The sequence below is a fragment of the Fusarium vanettenii genome (genome assembly GCF_000151355.1).
Source record: "Fusarium vanettenii 77-13-4 chromosome 10 genomic scaffold NECHAsca_82_chr10_2_0, whole genome shotgun sequence".
Lineage (NCBI taxonomy): Eukaryota > Fungi > Ascomycota > Sordariomycetes > Hypocreales > Nectriaceae > Fusarium > Fusarium vanettenii.
In genome coordinates, this window is record NW_003315807.1 from 192,926 (window position 1) to 209,385 (window position 16,460).

Sequence of the window (16,460 nt, forward strand, 5' to 3'; positions counted from 1 at the left end):
TCCGCCTCCGCCTCCTCTTCTATGATAGGTTTTAAGAGAGCATATTCATGCAATAGAAACGCCACGTAGCCGCTACGCCCGTGCGGCTGAGTTCTTTTCAACCCAGCGAATTTAGGCAGCGATTCATCAATAGCCGAAGAGACTTTTAGCTAGTTCCAAGTGCAATCAACTACTATACTAACTTGAACACATTGTAGACCTTGAAGTGAGGCTTCTCTTGCATTGTCAGTCAATACCAGATATAATGTCTCAACCGAAGCCGGCAGGTTACCAGAAGCTGGCGGCCCTCATGGGTCGGACCAACGACCTTGGGGTATTTAGGAAGTTTACCCGGTTGAATATGCTCAGTCTGCTTAGTCTGCAAGCGGAGCTTGTAGAGCTAGAGGCCGACTACGGAGATATTTGCGAAGACGACGTTCAGGGAGGGGAGAAGTTCCATTTGAGCTTCCAAGAGCTGCGCAACTCGAGAGAAAAGCCAAATTCTTTTCAGTACGAGAAACTGCAGGAGATTCGAGCTAGGCTTGGGGAGTACAGTATGCTTCATCTCATTTCTGGCCTTGACAAACGTTAACCTCAATGCTGATATAGATACGCTGATACTACAGGGCAAGAAACCAATCATTTAGACATGAGTTGAGCAGTCGCGTTGACATCCTATCCACAGTGGCAAGTCTACTTGACTTAAAACCTCCAAGTAAAAAGAACGTTGCGGTACTCAGAGAGTGGCTTAATGATGCCAAAGGAGGCGATGAGTTCCTCCAAGGCCTGGAAAGATCACAATGGGACACCGTGGTGGACTCAGACCTCGTTGCACTTCACAAGGTAGCAGACAACGAAGATGTTTTTGCCCGGTGCTTTCGAAAAGCTACCATTCATATCTACCATCGACTGTGGGGTCACAAAGGACATGGTGGGATAGTCATTGATGAAGAGTCTGGGATGGTGGAGTATTCCGACACAAAGGTTGGCCAAGTCAGCCAAGCGGTCTCGACAACTTTGGCATCCATTCTTCCTGTGCTGGCAGTTCTTGGCCTCTACTTTGAGAAGAACCTGCTTAACCGCATATATATCATGATCGGCATCACGACCATCTTTGCTGCGGTACTCTCCGTTTTCAGCAGGGTAAGCAGGGCGGAAATTTTCTCAGCGACAGCAACGTAAGCTAACCCTATCTAATAAATCTACCAACTTCATACTAACGTCTCTTAGGTTTGCAGCTGTGGAGGTTGTCTTCATTGGCAGCACTTCGTAACCATAAGTAAACTTCCCAAGCTGCCATGGCATTTCTATCAAACCAGTCGAGGCATTAAACCCCTGGGCAAAATTCCGGAAGTTTCTTATCCACGGGAGGCTTTGGTCGTCAAGTTATGTTTTTTGTTCTGTGTTCTTTGTTCCAGATGAAGCCCAGCCGTTGATGGGATGGCTAAGCGAATAGATACATAGCCCCGATATTTAAACCCCTGACAGGAATGATTCTAACTTCAAACTCAGAGCGTTTATCTCCTTTTCAGGTAGAAACGAGCTGGAAATACTATTGCGAGCGAGAGTAACAATGTCGTGTCTGGAGAGACCAAGTGCGGCTTGGCTCTCTATGAAGTTGTCATTTATGTAAGCGCCAAAGTATGGCGGATCGTCAGAGTTGATCGATACCTTGACTCCCGCGTCGAGTAGCTTCCGCAATGGATGACTAGCAAGGGACGATACCGCGTTGAGTTTCAAGTTCGACACGGGGCAGACCGTCAATGGGATTTGGTTTTCAACAAGTTCCGCGACCAGTACTTCATCCGAAAGACACGCAATTCCATGATCGATCCGGTCGACCTGTAGCTGCTCGATAGCCTGGCGTACATAGCCGGCGGGACCTTCTTCTCCAGCATGGATACACGTTCGGAATCCACGTTCACGACATGTCTTGAAGTAGGTAGTAAACTTTGAGGGTGGGTTCGGCATCTCAGGTCCGCCCATACCGATGCCAACAATTCGATCTTTCCACGGCATGATCGAGTCGAGCAACGCAAGCGCTTCCTCTTCTGTTCGATGTCGGTGGGTGCTTATGATGAGCCCTGCGCTGATACCCAATCTCTGCTCGGCTTCGTGGATTGCACCGAGGACACCCTCCATGAGGTCGGATAGAGGAGTTCCATTTTCAGTAAAGGTTTGGGGGCCAATAAAGAGCTCCGCCCGGACGACATTCTCGGCGTGTGCTCTCTCAAGGTATGCCGAGGTCACATCGTAGAAGTCCTCCTTTTTGACCAGTACCTTGCATCCCTCAAAGTACAAAGTGAGGAATGATTGAAGATCATTGAACTTGTAGGCATCCTGCAATGCTTCAGGGGATTTCCATCGAAGAGGGATTCCATTACGCTCAGCCAGGGAAAACATCATGTCCGGCTCGATGCAGCCTTCAATATGCATATGAAGCTCTGCTTTTGGGATGTCCCTAATGAAATTCTGTATGTTCTCCATCGTCGTCTCCTGCGAGGGATGTTTCGCGTCACTGTATGATTGAGTGTTAGCTGCCTCCTTAAGCTGGTGCTTAATGCAGATAGGGAGCAAGAAACGTACGCAAAAGGAGTTTCGTAAGACTAAACGTTTATAATAAACCCTGTCCCGTGTGGATGAGATGATTATTGTTGAGCCAGAATTGAGGTGGCTTATGGAAAAGCTGAGTGAAGGTAGGCAAAAGAAAGCAAGGGATGTAAAAAGCCTCTGCCCCAATCACCTCATAAATAATGATTTGGCGAAACTCGGGGCCCTGCTGACAAACCCATGGCTTTGGGACTTTGAGACCTGAGGTGGCATGCGGTCGTATAAAAAGCTTGAGACACCAGGACGGACGGTTGCGCTTAGTTAAATCAATAAAGAGTATTCAATTAATAATCTAATTATGAGCTAAGTAAGAGATAAGAGGGGAAAGAATTATACTAAATCTTTGAGTATTTTAGGGACTTTTATTTGCCTTGTGTCTCATGTTTTTCTGCGAACGCGTGGGTCAGCTCAACTCCGACAAGTGGGCCTTCCAGTCTAGGGTAGGTAGCTCAACTCCCTCAAACTCAACTCCGGAGAGGGCTGTAATTACTCACAAGATGTTGAAGACCCAGCCGATACGACCAAGATATAATTGTGGCTGTTTTTCTAGATTTTTACTCGTTGTGTGATACTTTAGGATGGAACTGCTGCAATGCAGGTGCTGATGTCAAGTATTCTAATCATGACGACCATGGCCTTTAGATGAGCGACAAATTGGGCGCACCAAATTCAATGAAAGAGGACCAGGGAGTGGAAAAATGGCTAGGTTAGTGTTAAGCACTCTTTAGACTCTGCTGACGGCGACTCATATAGAGGTTAGACATGTGGAGTTTTTACAAGTTAAGATGTATTCTGTATGCAGTCTAGGAGAATAAAGAAGTGTACAGAGATTCTGATAAAGATGCGGCGACAAAGGAAATGATCTTTATGAATCCAACCAAAATGTATCAAAACGCCGTGATCCATGCTCAACTTCTTCCAACTAGTTCTCTTTACTCCTCCTCTACTTATACCCTGGGGCCCCAAAGTCGAAGCCTCTCAGCCTCAAAGCCAGCCTTGTCCTCTGCTGTAGTCTTCAAGAATCCAATCTCCTTCCAGATGTGAATGTACTTCCGAGTCACGACTTCAGAGACGGGTCCAACGGCCCTGAGGGACTTGGAATGCTCAAGAGTGTTCTTGACATCTAGAACGAGCCCTCCGCAGGCCATTCGGAGGTAGGTGCTCTCCAGGAAGTCGACCAGAAGAGCAGCGGGATTATCCTGCTGAGGCGCCTCTCGGACGAGTTTGAGCCAGTCCTTGAAAGGAACGAGGTTGGGGATTCGCAGTGTGTCTGAGAGAATGGCATTGACATCGCGCCACTGCTGACCGACAGGGTTGTCGATGTGATAGAATGGGTGAGGCGTGCGGTCAGATAGAACAAGATCAGACAGAGTGTCTGCGATGTCGTTGACAGGCGTCCAGTTGAGGGCACCATCGACGTCAGGCAAGGCGTTCAGAGTCTGAGACGACTTGATGAGGAATCCAAAATGCTCCATTGGGTTCCAGTAGCCGCTCGTCTTGGAACCAGCGATCTGGCCAAGACGGACAACCATGGCGCGGAAGCGGTTAGGATACTTGTGCAGAGTCTCATCAAGCATCCTCTCACATCCCCACTTCGCCTCTGCGTAGCCATTCGAGAGGAGGGAATCGACGGTCGCGCTCTTCTCAGGGACGACAGTCTTTTCAGTTTGGCCCGCAGCTAGACCATACTGTCCGACGACACCGATCGAAGACACCATCTGGAAGCTGAACTTGAAGCTCTCAGGGCGAAGAGAGGCAGCCTCGTTGCCAAAGTCAACGAGGTTGCGGAAGACCTGGAACTGCGATTCAAAGCCTGAGAGAGGACGCTTGGCGCTCATGGGCCAGGCGTTATGGATCAAGTGAGTAACGGAACCCACAAGGTTATCGTAGTCACCCTTGTCAAGTCCAAGATGCGGCTTGGAGCTATCGGTCTGGAAAATCCGCAGCTTGTGCTTCAGGTTCTCCGGGAACCGGATGCCCTTCTCCCTCATGGCCTTGTACTGACGCGTCTCGGGCCCCTCTCTGTTGTCGCGGTTGAGACAGATGACGGTCTTGACGTCTTCGAGCTGGGCGATGGAGTAGACGAGGTGGCTACCAAGGCCTCCGGTGGCACCTGTGATGAGGACAACCTTCTCATTGTTGGCGGGCAGAACGGCTGAAGGGCTTGAGGTTGGGGCAGAGAAGCCAGCAGTGTACTTCTGAACAAGTTCGTCAACGGCCTTCTGGCGGGCATCGAGATCTGAAGTACCGCTGTGGGCATTGTTCACCACAACCGTCTTGCTGGGAGAAGCTTGAACAGCCTCAGGCACTGGGAGAGCAGCTGGCTTGTTGACGGGAACGGATGGAACTGGAGGTGTTCCTCCCATCTCCCGCATCAACATCTCCTTCAGGTCACCCACGGTCTGGCAATCAAGGAAGAGAGTCTCGTGTCCCACATCAAGTCCAAAGGCATCTTGGAAGCGACTGGTAATGACAAGAGAGAGCAAAGAGTCAACACCACAGTCAGCAAAGTTGGTGTCATCGTCCAGTTCCTCTCGAGCGACTCCACTCTCTTCCGAGATGATGTCAAGAGCGCGGAGAAAGTCGACCTCGAAAGGGTTGGCAAAGTCCTCGTGGGCATCAGGCGTGACAGCGCCGGTGATGAGACCGCTAGGAGGCGACTCCAAGCCAGAGTCACTGGCGTTGGAAGAGGAGGTCGCACTTCCATCGTCGTCGGGCCCCATGAGGAAAATCTTCAGATCTTGGACTGTGGGATGGTCAAAGAAGAGAGCGTTGAAGTCAAGGTCGATGTCCAGCTCCTCCCGGAAGCGAGCGGAGATGGTCAGTCCGAGAAGGGAATCGATGCCGACGTCGGAAAAGTTGGTGCCATCGGTCAGGTCAGCAACATCAATGCCACTCTCTTCAGCGATGATGGTGAGAGCCGTGGAGATTCGGGACGGCTGAACCTTCTCAACTGGCAGAGGCAACTTCTGGATACCCGACGAGCCATTCGCGGGAGCAGAGATGGAGATGGTAGGCGTCTTGTTCTGAGCAGGGCGCTGGGGCTGAGTCTTCTTGCCGCTCTCAAGCGAGAGAATGACTTTGAGGACTCGGCGAGGCACTCCTTGGATCTGGTCGAGAGTTAGTTGGTTCTACTTGATGATGCAAACACATGATGTACTTACCGCAATCTGTCCGAAAAAGGCGACAACCCGGTCGCCATCAAAGATCACCACATCACCATGCCAGAGCTTGTCCTCGCCAGGACGCATCTGTGTATAAGTGGTGTAAGTCTTGTCAAACTGGAGCGGCTCAAACATCTGCAGAGATCCCCAGCCATGATTCATAAAGACCTCGACATCCAAGTCAGTGTCATCATTGCAGTTCATAGCAAATCCACAGCCCTGCGTCAGAGAGTCAATGATGGCGGGATGAGTGTGGAAGTTTCCATCGCGCTTGACACTGCCGAAGCTGAGCTGACTCGAAGCCTCGTAAGTGGGACTGTTGAGGATGATCTCATCAATGGCGCGGTAGTCGTCGTGGAAGCGGGCCAAGGGACGGATGGCTCGGAAGACCATGGCGCGGTTGTATCGTGCCGTCTCGCCGGTGGCGATTCCGTTGCGCAGGGCCTGCATCTTTTGCTTGACGCTGACTGCCTTGTCTTGCAGAGTCTTTTGCAGGCTGTGGTCTCTGAAGCGGACGACACACTCGGAGTGCTTCTGCAGATTACCCTTGTTCTAAAAATTGTTAGCTTGCTGATTATAAAGAGAAACAATTGTGGTGTAGCTTACATCAAAGGTCATGAACTTGATGGTTGCGGACTGAGAAGCCCAGTCGGCGTCAAGGTGGGCCTGAAGAGGCTGCTTGCTTCCATCGCCTCGCAGGATCAGAGCCTTGGAGATGGTCATGTCCGACACATCGATCAAGTTCTCCTTCTTTTGAGGCTGGTATCGCTCCAGAAGGTATCTTCCAAGAGTCAATGCCATGTCTGCGTAGACCGATGGAGTGCAAAGAGGGATTCCGTCGACTTCATGACCCTGGACAAGAGGGCTCATGTCCTTGCGCGAGATATCTGCCTCCACGATCATGTGTGTCTTCTTGGAGTCACCACTCTCCTCAACTACAGAGTGAATCGTGGTGCTCTCGAGTCTGGGGGCGTTGTTGATCACGATTGGAGCATCGCCCTTGCGTAACGACCAGTCGTTGACGTACTGGATCCAGTAGTCCTTGAGATCCCAGCTGTAAGCGGGAAGTGGGACAACAGAGTGAAAGCCCCCAAAGTCGCGCTGGTACTCTGCCCAGCTGATGTTGGCTCCAGCGTCGTACAGTACCTTCAGTGCTGCGCACAGCACATCCCAGGGCTGTCTGGCGCGCTGGAGGGAGGCGATGCATATCACCTGTTGGCCAAGGACAGCCTTGACCATGCCTGTGATGGCAGGGTGAGGACCAAGTTCGAGAATCATGGATTTGTCGGTGATAACATGGTCGCGGTAGGCAGTTGAGAGAGCGCCCAACATGTTGACAGACTGGCGGGAGTGGTTCGCCAGGTACTCGGGGCCGAAAGAGTCGCAGTGATCCACAACAGTGCCATCAAGAGGGCGCAGGACAGGGACACTGGGCTTGGAGAAGGTGACTCCAGTAGCGATCTCTTGGAACTCTGACAGAACCGGGTCAAGCTGCGACGAGTGGAAAGCGTACGGGACCTTAAGAAGGGTCGACTTCATTGAGGCAGCTGTAAGCAGCTCCTTCAGATCAGCGACCTGCTCGTTGGTTCCAGCGAGAACAGTCTCAATGGGCGAGTTGATACAGGCAGTCTCATACTCATTGCCCTTGAGAACCTCGGCAATCTCATCCTCGGATCCCTTGACAACAAGCATGGAGTGAGTGCTGCGAGTGCACTTCTGCTCAAGCAGCTGCGCCCGCTTGCCAACAAGGAACAATGTGTCGGTGTCGGACAGGACTCCCGCGACATTGAGAGCTGCGTACTCGCCAAGACTGTGGCCGACAACAGCAGCAGGGTAAATACCCCACGAGGCCCAGAGTTTGCTGAGAGTGATCTGGAGACAGACGCTGGCCAGCTGGACGGCAGTTGGAGCAAAGATGCCAATGTCTTGCTCCTCGGACTGAATGACAGGAAGCATGGACGGGAAGCCTAGGCTCTGTGCAATCTGGTCAAGCTGGATAAGCTCGGACCGAACGAAGGACGATTCCTCAAAGAGCTGCTTGCCCATTCCAGGGTACTGAGCGCCCTGGCCTGTGAAAGTGAAGATAACGCTGGGAGCACTCTTGGGCCTGTTGACACCAGTGTTGTTTTGCAGAGCAGTCTCAATCTTCTTGCAGATATCCTCGGTGGTGGGACCGTTGAGAAGAACACGGTGCTGGTGGTGGATGCGACGAGCTGTGGTGGTGTAGGACAGCTCACCAAGAGACACTTCGGGGTTCTCCTTGAGGAATTTGAGCATGGATCTCATGTTTCCTTGCAGAGCAGAGCCACTCTTGGCGGTGACCGCAATCGGGAACTGGACCCGAGAGTCGACAGTGGCGCGTCGCTCAACCTTGGGTGGCGCGTCCTCCAGCAACAGAGCCGAATTTCCACCCGCAGCACTGAAGTTGTTCACAAAGACACGTCGAGGGCCATTGATTCTATCCCAAGGAGTCGGCTTCAGTGCAATATGAACGTTGCGCTGTAGGAGATCGGTGGGAAACTTGTGGTTGATCTTGGTCTTGATGCCGCAGTGAGGAACGATCATGTTCTTCTGCATCATGTTGAGGACCTTGATCACACTAGATGCACCAGAAGCAGCTTCACCGTGTCCGATATTTGCTTTCGCTGAGCCCAGGAAAAGAGCTTGTTCATCGGAACGAGCCTTCTTGCCGTTGACGAGAGGTGGTGCGAAGGTGTCCAAGACACTGGCCATTTCTGTGGCGTCACCAGCCTGGGTACCTCTGCAATCATGTCAGTATCTAGACTTGAGAGTAATAGTGGGGCAACTTACGTTCCGTGCATCTCGACATAGCTGACAGTGTAAGGATCAACAGCTGCTTCACTCAGAATCTTGCTGAAGATGGCACGCTGGGCTCCGACGTGAGGTCGGGTGATGGACTCGGACTCAGCCGAGTGGTTGGTGTAAGCACCAAGAATAACACCAAGGATAGGATCATTCTCAGCGATAGCATCATCAAGACGCTTAATAATGAGGGTAGCAACACCCTCACCACGGCAATACCCATCAGCGCCATCATCAAAGGTCTTGCAGTTGCCAGTTCGCGACAGGAAGTGGCCTCTGTCAAGACCCGACGTGAAGTCAGGGTTCGTCAAGACATTGGTACCACCAGCAATGGCAGTGTCGATGTCTCCGCGCCAGAGAGAGTTGCAAGCGAGATGGATACCAGCCAGACTGGAAGAGCAAGCCGTGTCGACCGCGTAACTGGGACCGCTGAACTTGAAGAAGTAGTTGATGCGACCGGGGATAAAGGCACGGTTTCCACCAGGGATGAAGTAAGTGTCAATTCCTTGAGCACTGTTGGTCTCCATCCAATCATTACTGGTCACGCCGTAAAAGACACCAACACGATCAGGGCGAGTGGAAGGAGTGGCATCGGGAACAATACCAGCCTGCTCAATGGCTTCATAAGCAGTCATGAGAGCAATTCGCTGAGCCGGGTCAATCTGAGGTGCCTCTCGTGGCGAGATGTTGAAGAAGCGAGCGTCAAACTCGGCAGGATCGTCAAGCCAGCAGCCAAAGGGAGTGGCACTGGTGTTCTTGGTCTTTCCAGTAGGATCGACATGAGTCTGGGCATCCCATCGGAGACTTGGGACAGGCTTGTGGACGTCGAGACCCTGGAAGAGAAGATCCCAGTAGGCTTCGTTATCCTTGGCGCCTGGGAATCGGCCAGACATGGCGACGATGGCAAGCTTGGGCTTCTTGGAAGTCGACTCAACACCGACATCAGGAACAGACTGACGGCCCTGCCCATGAGTGTTGGGAACCAGAGAGCGCAGCGGCGTCTGCTTGAGTGCAGTGTAGATGAGGTGATCGGCGGTGGATCCGATGGGAACGACACTGAACTGCTCCGGGTTCACATCCTGAAGACAGGCCTGAATATCTCCGAGGATGGAGCTCCAGTGAAGAGGGTGCACCAGAGCCTGCGCAACAGCATCTTCCAAGAGTGTCGCAAAGCTTCGCTCCTCAAGCTTGACCCCAGTGCTGGAAAGGAGCGGGATCTGCTCAGAGAGAGCAGTGGCAGCGTTATATGACAGGCCCGACACGATCTTCTTGGCATCCATCTGCGAGTATAGATGCGGAGCGTGGTAAGCACCGAAGATTGGGATGCTCTTAGATGTGAGGCCCTTGAAGCTGGGAGAGCTGATGAGCTGGGCGAGAGTCTTGGGAGGACCGCTGACGGTGATGCCGTTGGGAGCGTAGGCGCTGATGTAGGGCCGGCTTGTCAAAGGCAGGTTCTGGAAGCAATAGGATTAGATGGTGTGAATGTGTGTGATGGTAGATGGGAAAACTCACGCTCTCCTCGCAGAATTTCTCAACAGCCGCAGCAGACTTGGATCCAGGAACGAGTAGTGCCCAACTCTGGTCAAGATCCTGCGACTGATCAACCCTCTTTGCAACATCAGTCACGAGCATGCCTGTTCTGAAGGCAGCGATGACTGAGTAGACAGCCATGGGGATGAGATCGGCTGTGAAGCTACTACAGCTGATGGCGGCAGCGGCGAAGGCTCCTGTGCAGAGACCAACGACTCTGGAGCTCTGAGCGTCGTAGGAAGAGATTCCGGCTTGGCTTCAAAATGTCAGTTGTCAATCTGTTTCCAGCAAGTAGCTACTTACCTGATGAATGTGCCAAGGTGGTAAAGAGTAGTCATCGCCATATCCAAAGCAATGCACCTCTTCCCACTCTCATCCCACCTCAGCAGATCCTCCTGACAGGTAAACCGCGGCAGATCATTTCTGACCTTGAACGGCAACCTGTACATCTCGACGCGGATGGCATTGTAGGCTTTTGTTAGAAAGTCTTGGAGGAAGAGGTGGTCTCGCTGCTGAAAGAGCTTCTGAAGATGGGGCTTGATGTCAAAGGTTTGGTCTCCGAAGAGATAGAGCTTCAGGTTGTCGGTCATGACGAAGGTGTTGAATCTTGGTTGTTTGGAAAAGAGTGGTTGAAGGGTTGGATTGTTTGATGGCTTGTCTCAAATTCTGCTTCATCGATGAAGAAGCTCCTATTTATCCGTCCTTCAACTTTCAGCTGCCTCTCGATCCGTCCATATCTTGCAGACTTCCACATGTCAATCATCCCGGCCGTTATCTTGCCGCAGATACCATCGCCGTCAGCAATGCCTCACTCGGGTCCCGGAGCCTTGCTTCAAACAGTATCATCCTCACGGTGATTATCAAGCTGTCCCCGGTCCCTGACAAAGCAGGCATATCTCCGACCTCAGCCTCTCCATCACCTCTACAAAGAAGAGTAAACAATGAGGCTCAAGCTGAATCCATAATCTGTCGGGCTTGTACCGAGCTGCAAGGCGCAGCCGCATGGAGCACGGCGTCCGAAAACCACGGGTTTCCTCCGGGAACATGATCGGCGAATCTTGCACCGTCTGAGGTCAGCAACCCCCGGCTTTCACCGGCAACACCAACAAGTCCCGTAAGACTGCCGGACACCTGTAAGATTCGTAAAGGGAATCGGCAATAGTCTTTCCTATCGTAAAAAGCTGTTAGCTGCGTTCCCTCATAAGCAGCAGTCCTTGGCCTTCACTGATACGGTAATTTCAACCACACTGCATCTACTACCCACTAATTTCCACACACACCAAAATGCACAAGACTGAAAGAGACGCTGTCATTGAGCATGCAGCTCAAATCAAGCACCTTGTTCATGATCCCAACAGCTTTCTCACAGAGTTGGTTGTACAACAGCAGCAATATCACTGCATCGGCTGGCTCTGTCACTTTGATGTACTCTCTCAAATCCCACTCCCTCTGGCTTCGATTTCATATGCCGATGTTTCAGCCAAGGCTGGTGTGCCAATCTCGACGCTTCGGTCTGTAGCCCGCATGGCCATGACTGCCGGGCTGCTCCGCGAGGACAGGGATGGTAGACTTTCGCACAATGCGCTCTCCGCCTCGTTTGTTGAGAATCCTCACATGCGGGTTCAGCTTCTGCACATGTTCAATCAGACTGTCCCGATTATGGAGAAATTGGCACAGGCAACCGAGAAATGGGGGACCACGACGGCGAAGAACGAGACTGCCTATAATCTCGTGCATGACACTGACCTGACTTTCTTCCAGCATCTGAAGTCTCGGCCCGATCTCAACGAGGGCTTTGATGCTTTTATGAAGAGTCGAGCGGTGTCTCATACTGGATCGAATGTGGAGCATTTGCTGGAGGCTTTTGACTGGAAGGCTCTGGGAGAGGCCAAGGTCGTTGATGTAAGTCCATACGTGCTTCACATTCTCATGCCGGGATGTTCTAACAATTTCTAGGTTGGTGGAAGCAGCGGTTCTACCGCCACCATGCTTGCCACGACATACCCAGAACTCAAGTTGGTGGTCGAGGATCTTCCTGGCCCAGTCAAGAATGCCAGGGCTCGCATTCCTGAGCTGCCGGAAGATGTGAGGAGTCGGATCGAGATTCTCGATTACGACTTCTTCACTGCCCAACCAGTCAAGGGAGCAGATGTTTACCTTCTGCGAACCATCATCCATGACTGGCCGGACGCCGACGCTATCAAGATTCTGCGAGGCATTGTAGAAGCGATGGGACCATCGAGTCGACTTCTCATTATGGACATGGTCCTTCCAAAGCCGGGCTCTGGCTCAAGGACATTTGAAGCGGCATTGAGGCAGAAGGATCTCACCATGATCCAGGCATTCAATGCCAAGGAGCGAGAGACTGAGGAGTGGACGGCTCTTTTAGCCAAGGCGGGGCTGGCCATCCGAGCTATCGAGCGGCCAGCTGGGAGTGAGCTCTCAGTCATTGAGGCAACCTTGAGTGGCGTCAATGAGGAGGTGACGAACGGTGTGAATGGTCTGAATGGGCATGCTTAGACGATTAGTATTATGAGATATGTAGCTGATTATGAACTTACGTCGTTACTCTTGCCAAGCTTTCCACTGTGGCCCTGGAATAATATTGTGAAGTTCTTGTTTGCCGAACCCAAGTATGTTCCACGACTTCTTGGCGCTACCTGTCATCCGACCCATCAATCGTGAGATCATACCCTTTCTACACCAATGCCAGCCGCTTATCTCACCGAACGGATGTGACAGGATGTAAGAAACAAGTAACAAACAGATGGTTACGAAAAACGTAGAATAGGACAGGGAAAAGCTTGTAGAAAATGGACAGAATAAATTGTGACACCTAATTGCTATAAAAGAGATGAATTCCCGATACCTATTCAGTCTGCTCTCACACTCGCTATCTAAGCCCAGTCTCCATCTTGAAGCTCCTCCAGACTCTGCCCAGCCTGAATCTGTTCCTGAACCTCCTGCATAGTCCACTTCCTAAACTTGTGCCCCTTGGGATAGTTCGTGTTGTTCAGCGGCACCTCGCCGTCACTCAACACGTGGTGCAGGGCCTCGGCGAACTTTTCGTAGGCGTACGCCTCAGGGTCGTGCGACCACACCCACTTGGGGTAGCGCGAGCGCACGAGGGCTGGGTTCTTGGCGATGGCGTCCCAGTCTGTGTGCTGCTTGAGCTGTTGGTTGACGAAGCCCATCTTTTGGCCACACGAGACTCTTTGGTAGCGAAGCTTGTTGTAGGCCTTGGTTGCGTTGGCAGCTTGGGCCTTACCAGCGAGTTGGAGACAGGTGGCCAGAGTAACACCATCTTCAATAGCTTGGGTGGCGCCGTTTCCAGATGTTGGGAGGAAGGCGTGTGCTGCGTCGCCAAGCTGGACAACACGGCCGCCAGGAGAAGTCCACTGCTCGTGGGGATCTCTGAACTTGAGCTGCCAGTTCACGACAGATCCCTTGGGTGCTGTCCTGATGAAGGCTGCGATGGCTGGGTGGACGGCTGCGTTCTTCTCCATGACCTCGATGACCTCAGCTGGGTCAATATCTGGGACCCATGACTCGGTAGCAGACTCGGCGTGCTGGACGGTCATGTCAGGCATTGGATGTGTAAGACAGGAAGAAGGTGAACTTACCGAGTGGATGAAGCTCCAGAAAGCAAGATCGTGGGTAAGAGCAATCATCGCATGAGCACCGTTGCTGTCATCAGTTAGTCGCTATTCTTTGTGTTCGCCGCAGGAAACCTACCCAAGCCAGAACTGCCAGATGGGCTGGCTGTGAGGGTCGAAGTTCCACATCTCCCGCACGGTGGGATCCTTCAAAGCGTGCTCGACGGGGTATCCAGCTCTGTAGATGGCTTTGCCACTAGTCTTCAGCTCCTTGGGCATGCCTGGAACAATAGTGTTGGACTTTGTCCGAAGACCATCAGCGGCGACAACAATATCGGCAGTTCGCTTCTCGCCATTCTCCAAGACGACTCCTCCGGCACCCTGCTCAAGGTCCTCCCAGTACTCGACGACCTTGCAACCCCATTCAACCTTCAAGCCAATACGCTCAGCTTGTCGAAGAAATGCACGGTAGAGCTTGATTCGGCTATGAGCATTGACAGAAGGAAATCCCCTTCGACCAGCAAGATGCTCGGGGTCGTTGAACATGGGTGGTGCAGGGCCCCAGATGCGTTCGCCAGTCTGCTTGTAGTAAGACATGGCAACGTCATACTGGTTATCCTCAATCTCATAGCCCATGTCAGGCCAATGACGGAGAAGTAGAATGGCAGAAGGTTGAATCTGGACATTGTCGCCTGTCCAGACAGGGCCGGGGCTTCTGTCAATGACTCGGACATTGTGACCCTTGCGCCAGCACTCAAGGGCACAAGTGATACCTCCGAGACCGGCTCCAGCGATGAGGACGTTAATGCCAGTCTCTGGGTAGCGCATGACCTTGACGTCGATTCCTCTCTTGATGGAATCCTCAAGACGCTCTTTGGTAATTGGGTTTGTGCCGTTCTGATGTGTGCCATTGGATGTGCCGTTTGGCTTCACCCCATTTGAGTGAGTTCCATTGGCGTGAGTGCCGTTTAGCTGTGTTGTGGTTTGGTCGTTGATTTGCATTATGAATGAGTGATGTTCAGTGTCTAGCTGAAACGATAGGATGTATTGTGCTGAGCAGCTAAGTTGGTTTTCTGCTGGCATTATGAGCCTCACTTATTTCAACTTATTCCTCCACCCCAAGGTCTAAGCTCACGTCGGATTAACCGGAGGTTTCACGGCTTTGCCGCGCCGAAAAATGTCACCGAGATCCCCGAGGGGATTCCCGGTAATCCCCAGTCACCTTCGGGCTTACATGCTCAGCCTCGTCGCGGCTTCGGGTGTAAGCGCAAGTCGCGAACCTTCCAATCGTTCGGTTTTTATCAGTACAGAGTAAATATAGTCCGATAGGTTAGGCAAGGTTACTTGTTACACGGAATACGATTTGTTCCCGTTCAGCCCTGCCAAGACAACATGGCAACACATACCGCAGCTTGGATTAAGCACAAGCACGCTCCTTTGGAGCTTGGCCCTGCGAAGACGCCAACCCCTGGGCCCGGGGAGATTCTTGTCAAAGTACGGTTCATTGCTTTCAGTCCAATTGAATCCAAGCAACAGAAGTAAGCAAACTCTTGTAGAGAGTAACACTGGCTGACAAATGACATCAGGATTGAAGTTCACCCTTTGAAATATCCCAATATCCTCGGTCTCTCATTCTCTGGCGTCGTTGAGAGTATCGGCCCTGATGTTGAGAAGTTCTCCAAGGGCGACAGTGTAGCCGTTGCTCGCCCCCACGGCAAAGCAAATGATCCAAGATTTGGCTCTTTCCAGCAGTATGCGCTTGCATGTGCCGACACCACCTCGAAGCTGCCATCAAGCGAGTTCTTAGAGTCAGGAGCCAAGGTTGTTCTCAATCTTGCTACGATCACAGCAGCATGCTCTCACTTTCTTGGTCTGGAACGACCTAGTCTGGACAAACCCAAGCCTCCTAGAGGTGAGAGGATCCTCGTCTATGGGGGTTCAAGCTCGTGTGGTGGCCTTGCGATACGATATGCTACGACTGCTGGTTATGAAGTAGTCACCACTTCCTCGCCCAAAAACCATGCATATGTCAATTCCTTGGGTCCGGCTGCGGTTATCAATCACACCAACCCTCCCGAAAAGATTATCCAGGACCTGCAAGCTCACGGTCCCTATCATCGCATACTTGACACCATCGGCGTTCCACCAGTCACCAATATCATTACCAAGTACCTCAGTAATGTCGGCGGAGGATCTTACAACACTCTCATTCCCGTGTTCCCAGGCACAAATCCAATCCCGGACAACGTGGAACGCAGATTTGAGTCATACGGATGGATCTTTAATAATCCGGGGCATGAAGAGTTCAAGAAGTGGTACTATGATACCTTGGTGCCCCAGGGGCTTGAGTCTGGAGCCATCGTGCCCACTCCGTCGCAGCGGGTCAATGGGGGGCTTTTTAACACTCAACACGCGCTCGATCTCATGGACCGCGGGGAAGTTAGTGGGCATAAGCTTGTCCTAGACCCATGGGACTGAGACTTGATGTCTCTCACCTGACGTTTTGTCCATGATGGGCATGTTTTGACGATCTACCTAGTTTTGTTATCGGATGGTAAAAGGTTCCATTTTCCTACCGCAGCTCAAACCATTGAGATTGTGTGCCGTTTGTCTTAATAAATCGGCTGGGGTCCAGATCCACCACGAAGACAGTTCCCCTAAACTGATAATGGCCATCCGTAGTCTTGCGCACCACCAATGGAGAACCAGCGCCTTGAAATACACAGAGATAATCACCCTCAGCTACTTGTGCAGTTCC

General features: G+C 51.9%; 6 protein-coding genes across 6 annotated transcripts; 3 read left to right on the top strand and 3 right to left on the bottom strand.

Annotated features, from left to right (window-relative positions):
- Window positions 1–244: 244 nt before the first annotated feature.
- Window positions 245–1,252, top strand: NECHADRAFT_85466 (uncharacterized protein; the record flags this gene model as incomplete). Its single annotated transcript, XM_003039695.1, has 3 exons — window positions 245–533; window positions 665–1,157; window positions 1,210–1,252. 3 exons carry the CDS (start codon window positions 245–247, stop codon window positions 1,250–1,252), a joined length of 825 nt encoding a protein of 274 aa, XP_003039741.1.
- Window positions 1,253–1,452: 200 nt separating this feature from the next.
- NECHADRAFT_50518 (uncharacterized protein) lies at window positions 1,453–2,466 on the bottom strand (the record flags this gene model as incomplete). The annotated part of the gene is made up of 1 exon (XM_003039882.1): window positions 1,453–2,466. One exon carries the CDS (start codon window positions 2,464–2,466, stop codon window positions 1,453–1,455), a length of 1,014 nt encoding a protein of 337 aa, XP_003039928.1.
- An 893-nt stretch (window positions 2,467–3,359) lies between these two features.
- Window positions 3,360–10,696, bottom strand: NECHADRAFT_101778 (uncharacterized protein; the record flags this gene model as incomplete). Its single annotated transcript, XM_003039883.1, has 6 exons — window positions 3,360–5,699; window positions 5,754–6,305; window positions 6,360–8,514; window positions 8,565–10,030; window positions 10,089–10,362; window positions 10,410–10,696. 6 exons carry the CDS (start codon window positions 10,694–10,696, stop codon window positions 3,537–3,539), a joined length of 6,897 nt encoding a protein of 2,298 aa, XP_003039929.1. The 3' UTR covers window positions 3,360–3,536.
- Window positions 10,697–11,380: 684 nt separating this feature from the next.
- NECHADRAFT_63896 (uncharacterized protein) lies at window positions 11,381–12,680 on the top strand. Its single transcript, XM_003039696.1, has 2 exons — window positions 11,381–12,008; window positions 12,063–12,680. The coding sequence occupies exons 1-2, from the start codon at window positions 11,391–11,393 to the stop codon at window positions 12,624–12,626; spliced, it is 1,182 nt and encodes a 393-aa protein (XP_003039742.1). The 5' UTR covers window positions 11,381–11,390; the 3' UTR covers window positions 12,627–12,680.
- Window positions 12,681–12,909: 229 nt separating this feature from the next.
- Window positions 12,910–14,757, bottom strand: NECHADRAFT_101780 (uncharacterized protein). The gene is made up of 3 exons (XM_003039884.1): window positions 13,842–14,757; window positions 13,730–13,793; window positions 12,910–13,675 (listed from the first exon to the last, which is right to left on the bottom strand). The coding sequence occupies exons 1-3, from the start codon at window positions 14,702–14,704 to the stop codon at window positions 13,004–13,006; spliced, it is 1,599 nt and encodes a 532-aa protein (XP_003039930.1). The 5' UTR covers window positions 14,705–14,757; the 3' UTR covers window positions 12,910–13,003.
- Window positions 14,758–15,062: 305 nt separating this feature from the next.
- NECHADRAFT_105423 (uncharacterized protein) lies at window positions 15,063–16,458 on the top strand. Its single transcript, XM_003039697.1, has 2 exons — window positions 15,063–15,240; window positions 15,289–16,458. Exons 1-2 carry the CDS (start codon window positions 15,095–15,097, stop codon window positions 16,178–16,180), a joined length of 1,038 nt encoding a protein of 345 aa, XP_003039743.1. The 5' UTR covers window positions 15,063–15,094; the 3' UTR covers window positions 16,181–16,458.
- Window positions 16,459–16,460: the final 2 nt, after the last annotated feature.

Coding starts and splice junctions, on each gene's coding strand:
- NECHADRAFT_105423 (XM_003039697.1), top strand. CDS start 15,095: ATGGCAACACATACCGCAGCTTGGATTAAGCACAAGCACGCTCCTTTG. Junction 15,241..15,288: donor ATTGAATCCAAGCAACAGAA/GTAAGCAAACTC, acceptor AAATGACATCAG/GATTGAAGTTCACCCTTTGA.
- NECHADRAFT_63896 (XM_003039696.1), top strand. CDS start 11,391: ATGCACAAGACTGAAAGAGACGCTGTCATTGAGCATGCAGCTCAAATC. Junction 12,009..12,062: donor GAGAGGCCAAGGTCGTTGAT/GTAAGTCCATAC, acceptor AACAATTTCTAG/GTTGGTGGAAGCAGCGGTTC.
- NECHADRAFT_101780 (XM_003039884.1), bottom strand. CDS start 14,704: ATGCAAATCAACGACCAAACCACAACACAGCTAAACGGCACTCACGCC. Junction 13,794..13,841: donor ATCTGGCAGTTCTGGCTTGG/GTAGGTTTCCTG, acceptor AACTGATGACAG/CAACGGTGCTCATGCGATGA. Junction 13,676..13,729: donor TCTGGAGCTTCATCCACTCG/GTAAGTTCACCT, acceptor ATGACCGTCCAG/CACGCCGAGTCTGCTACCGA.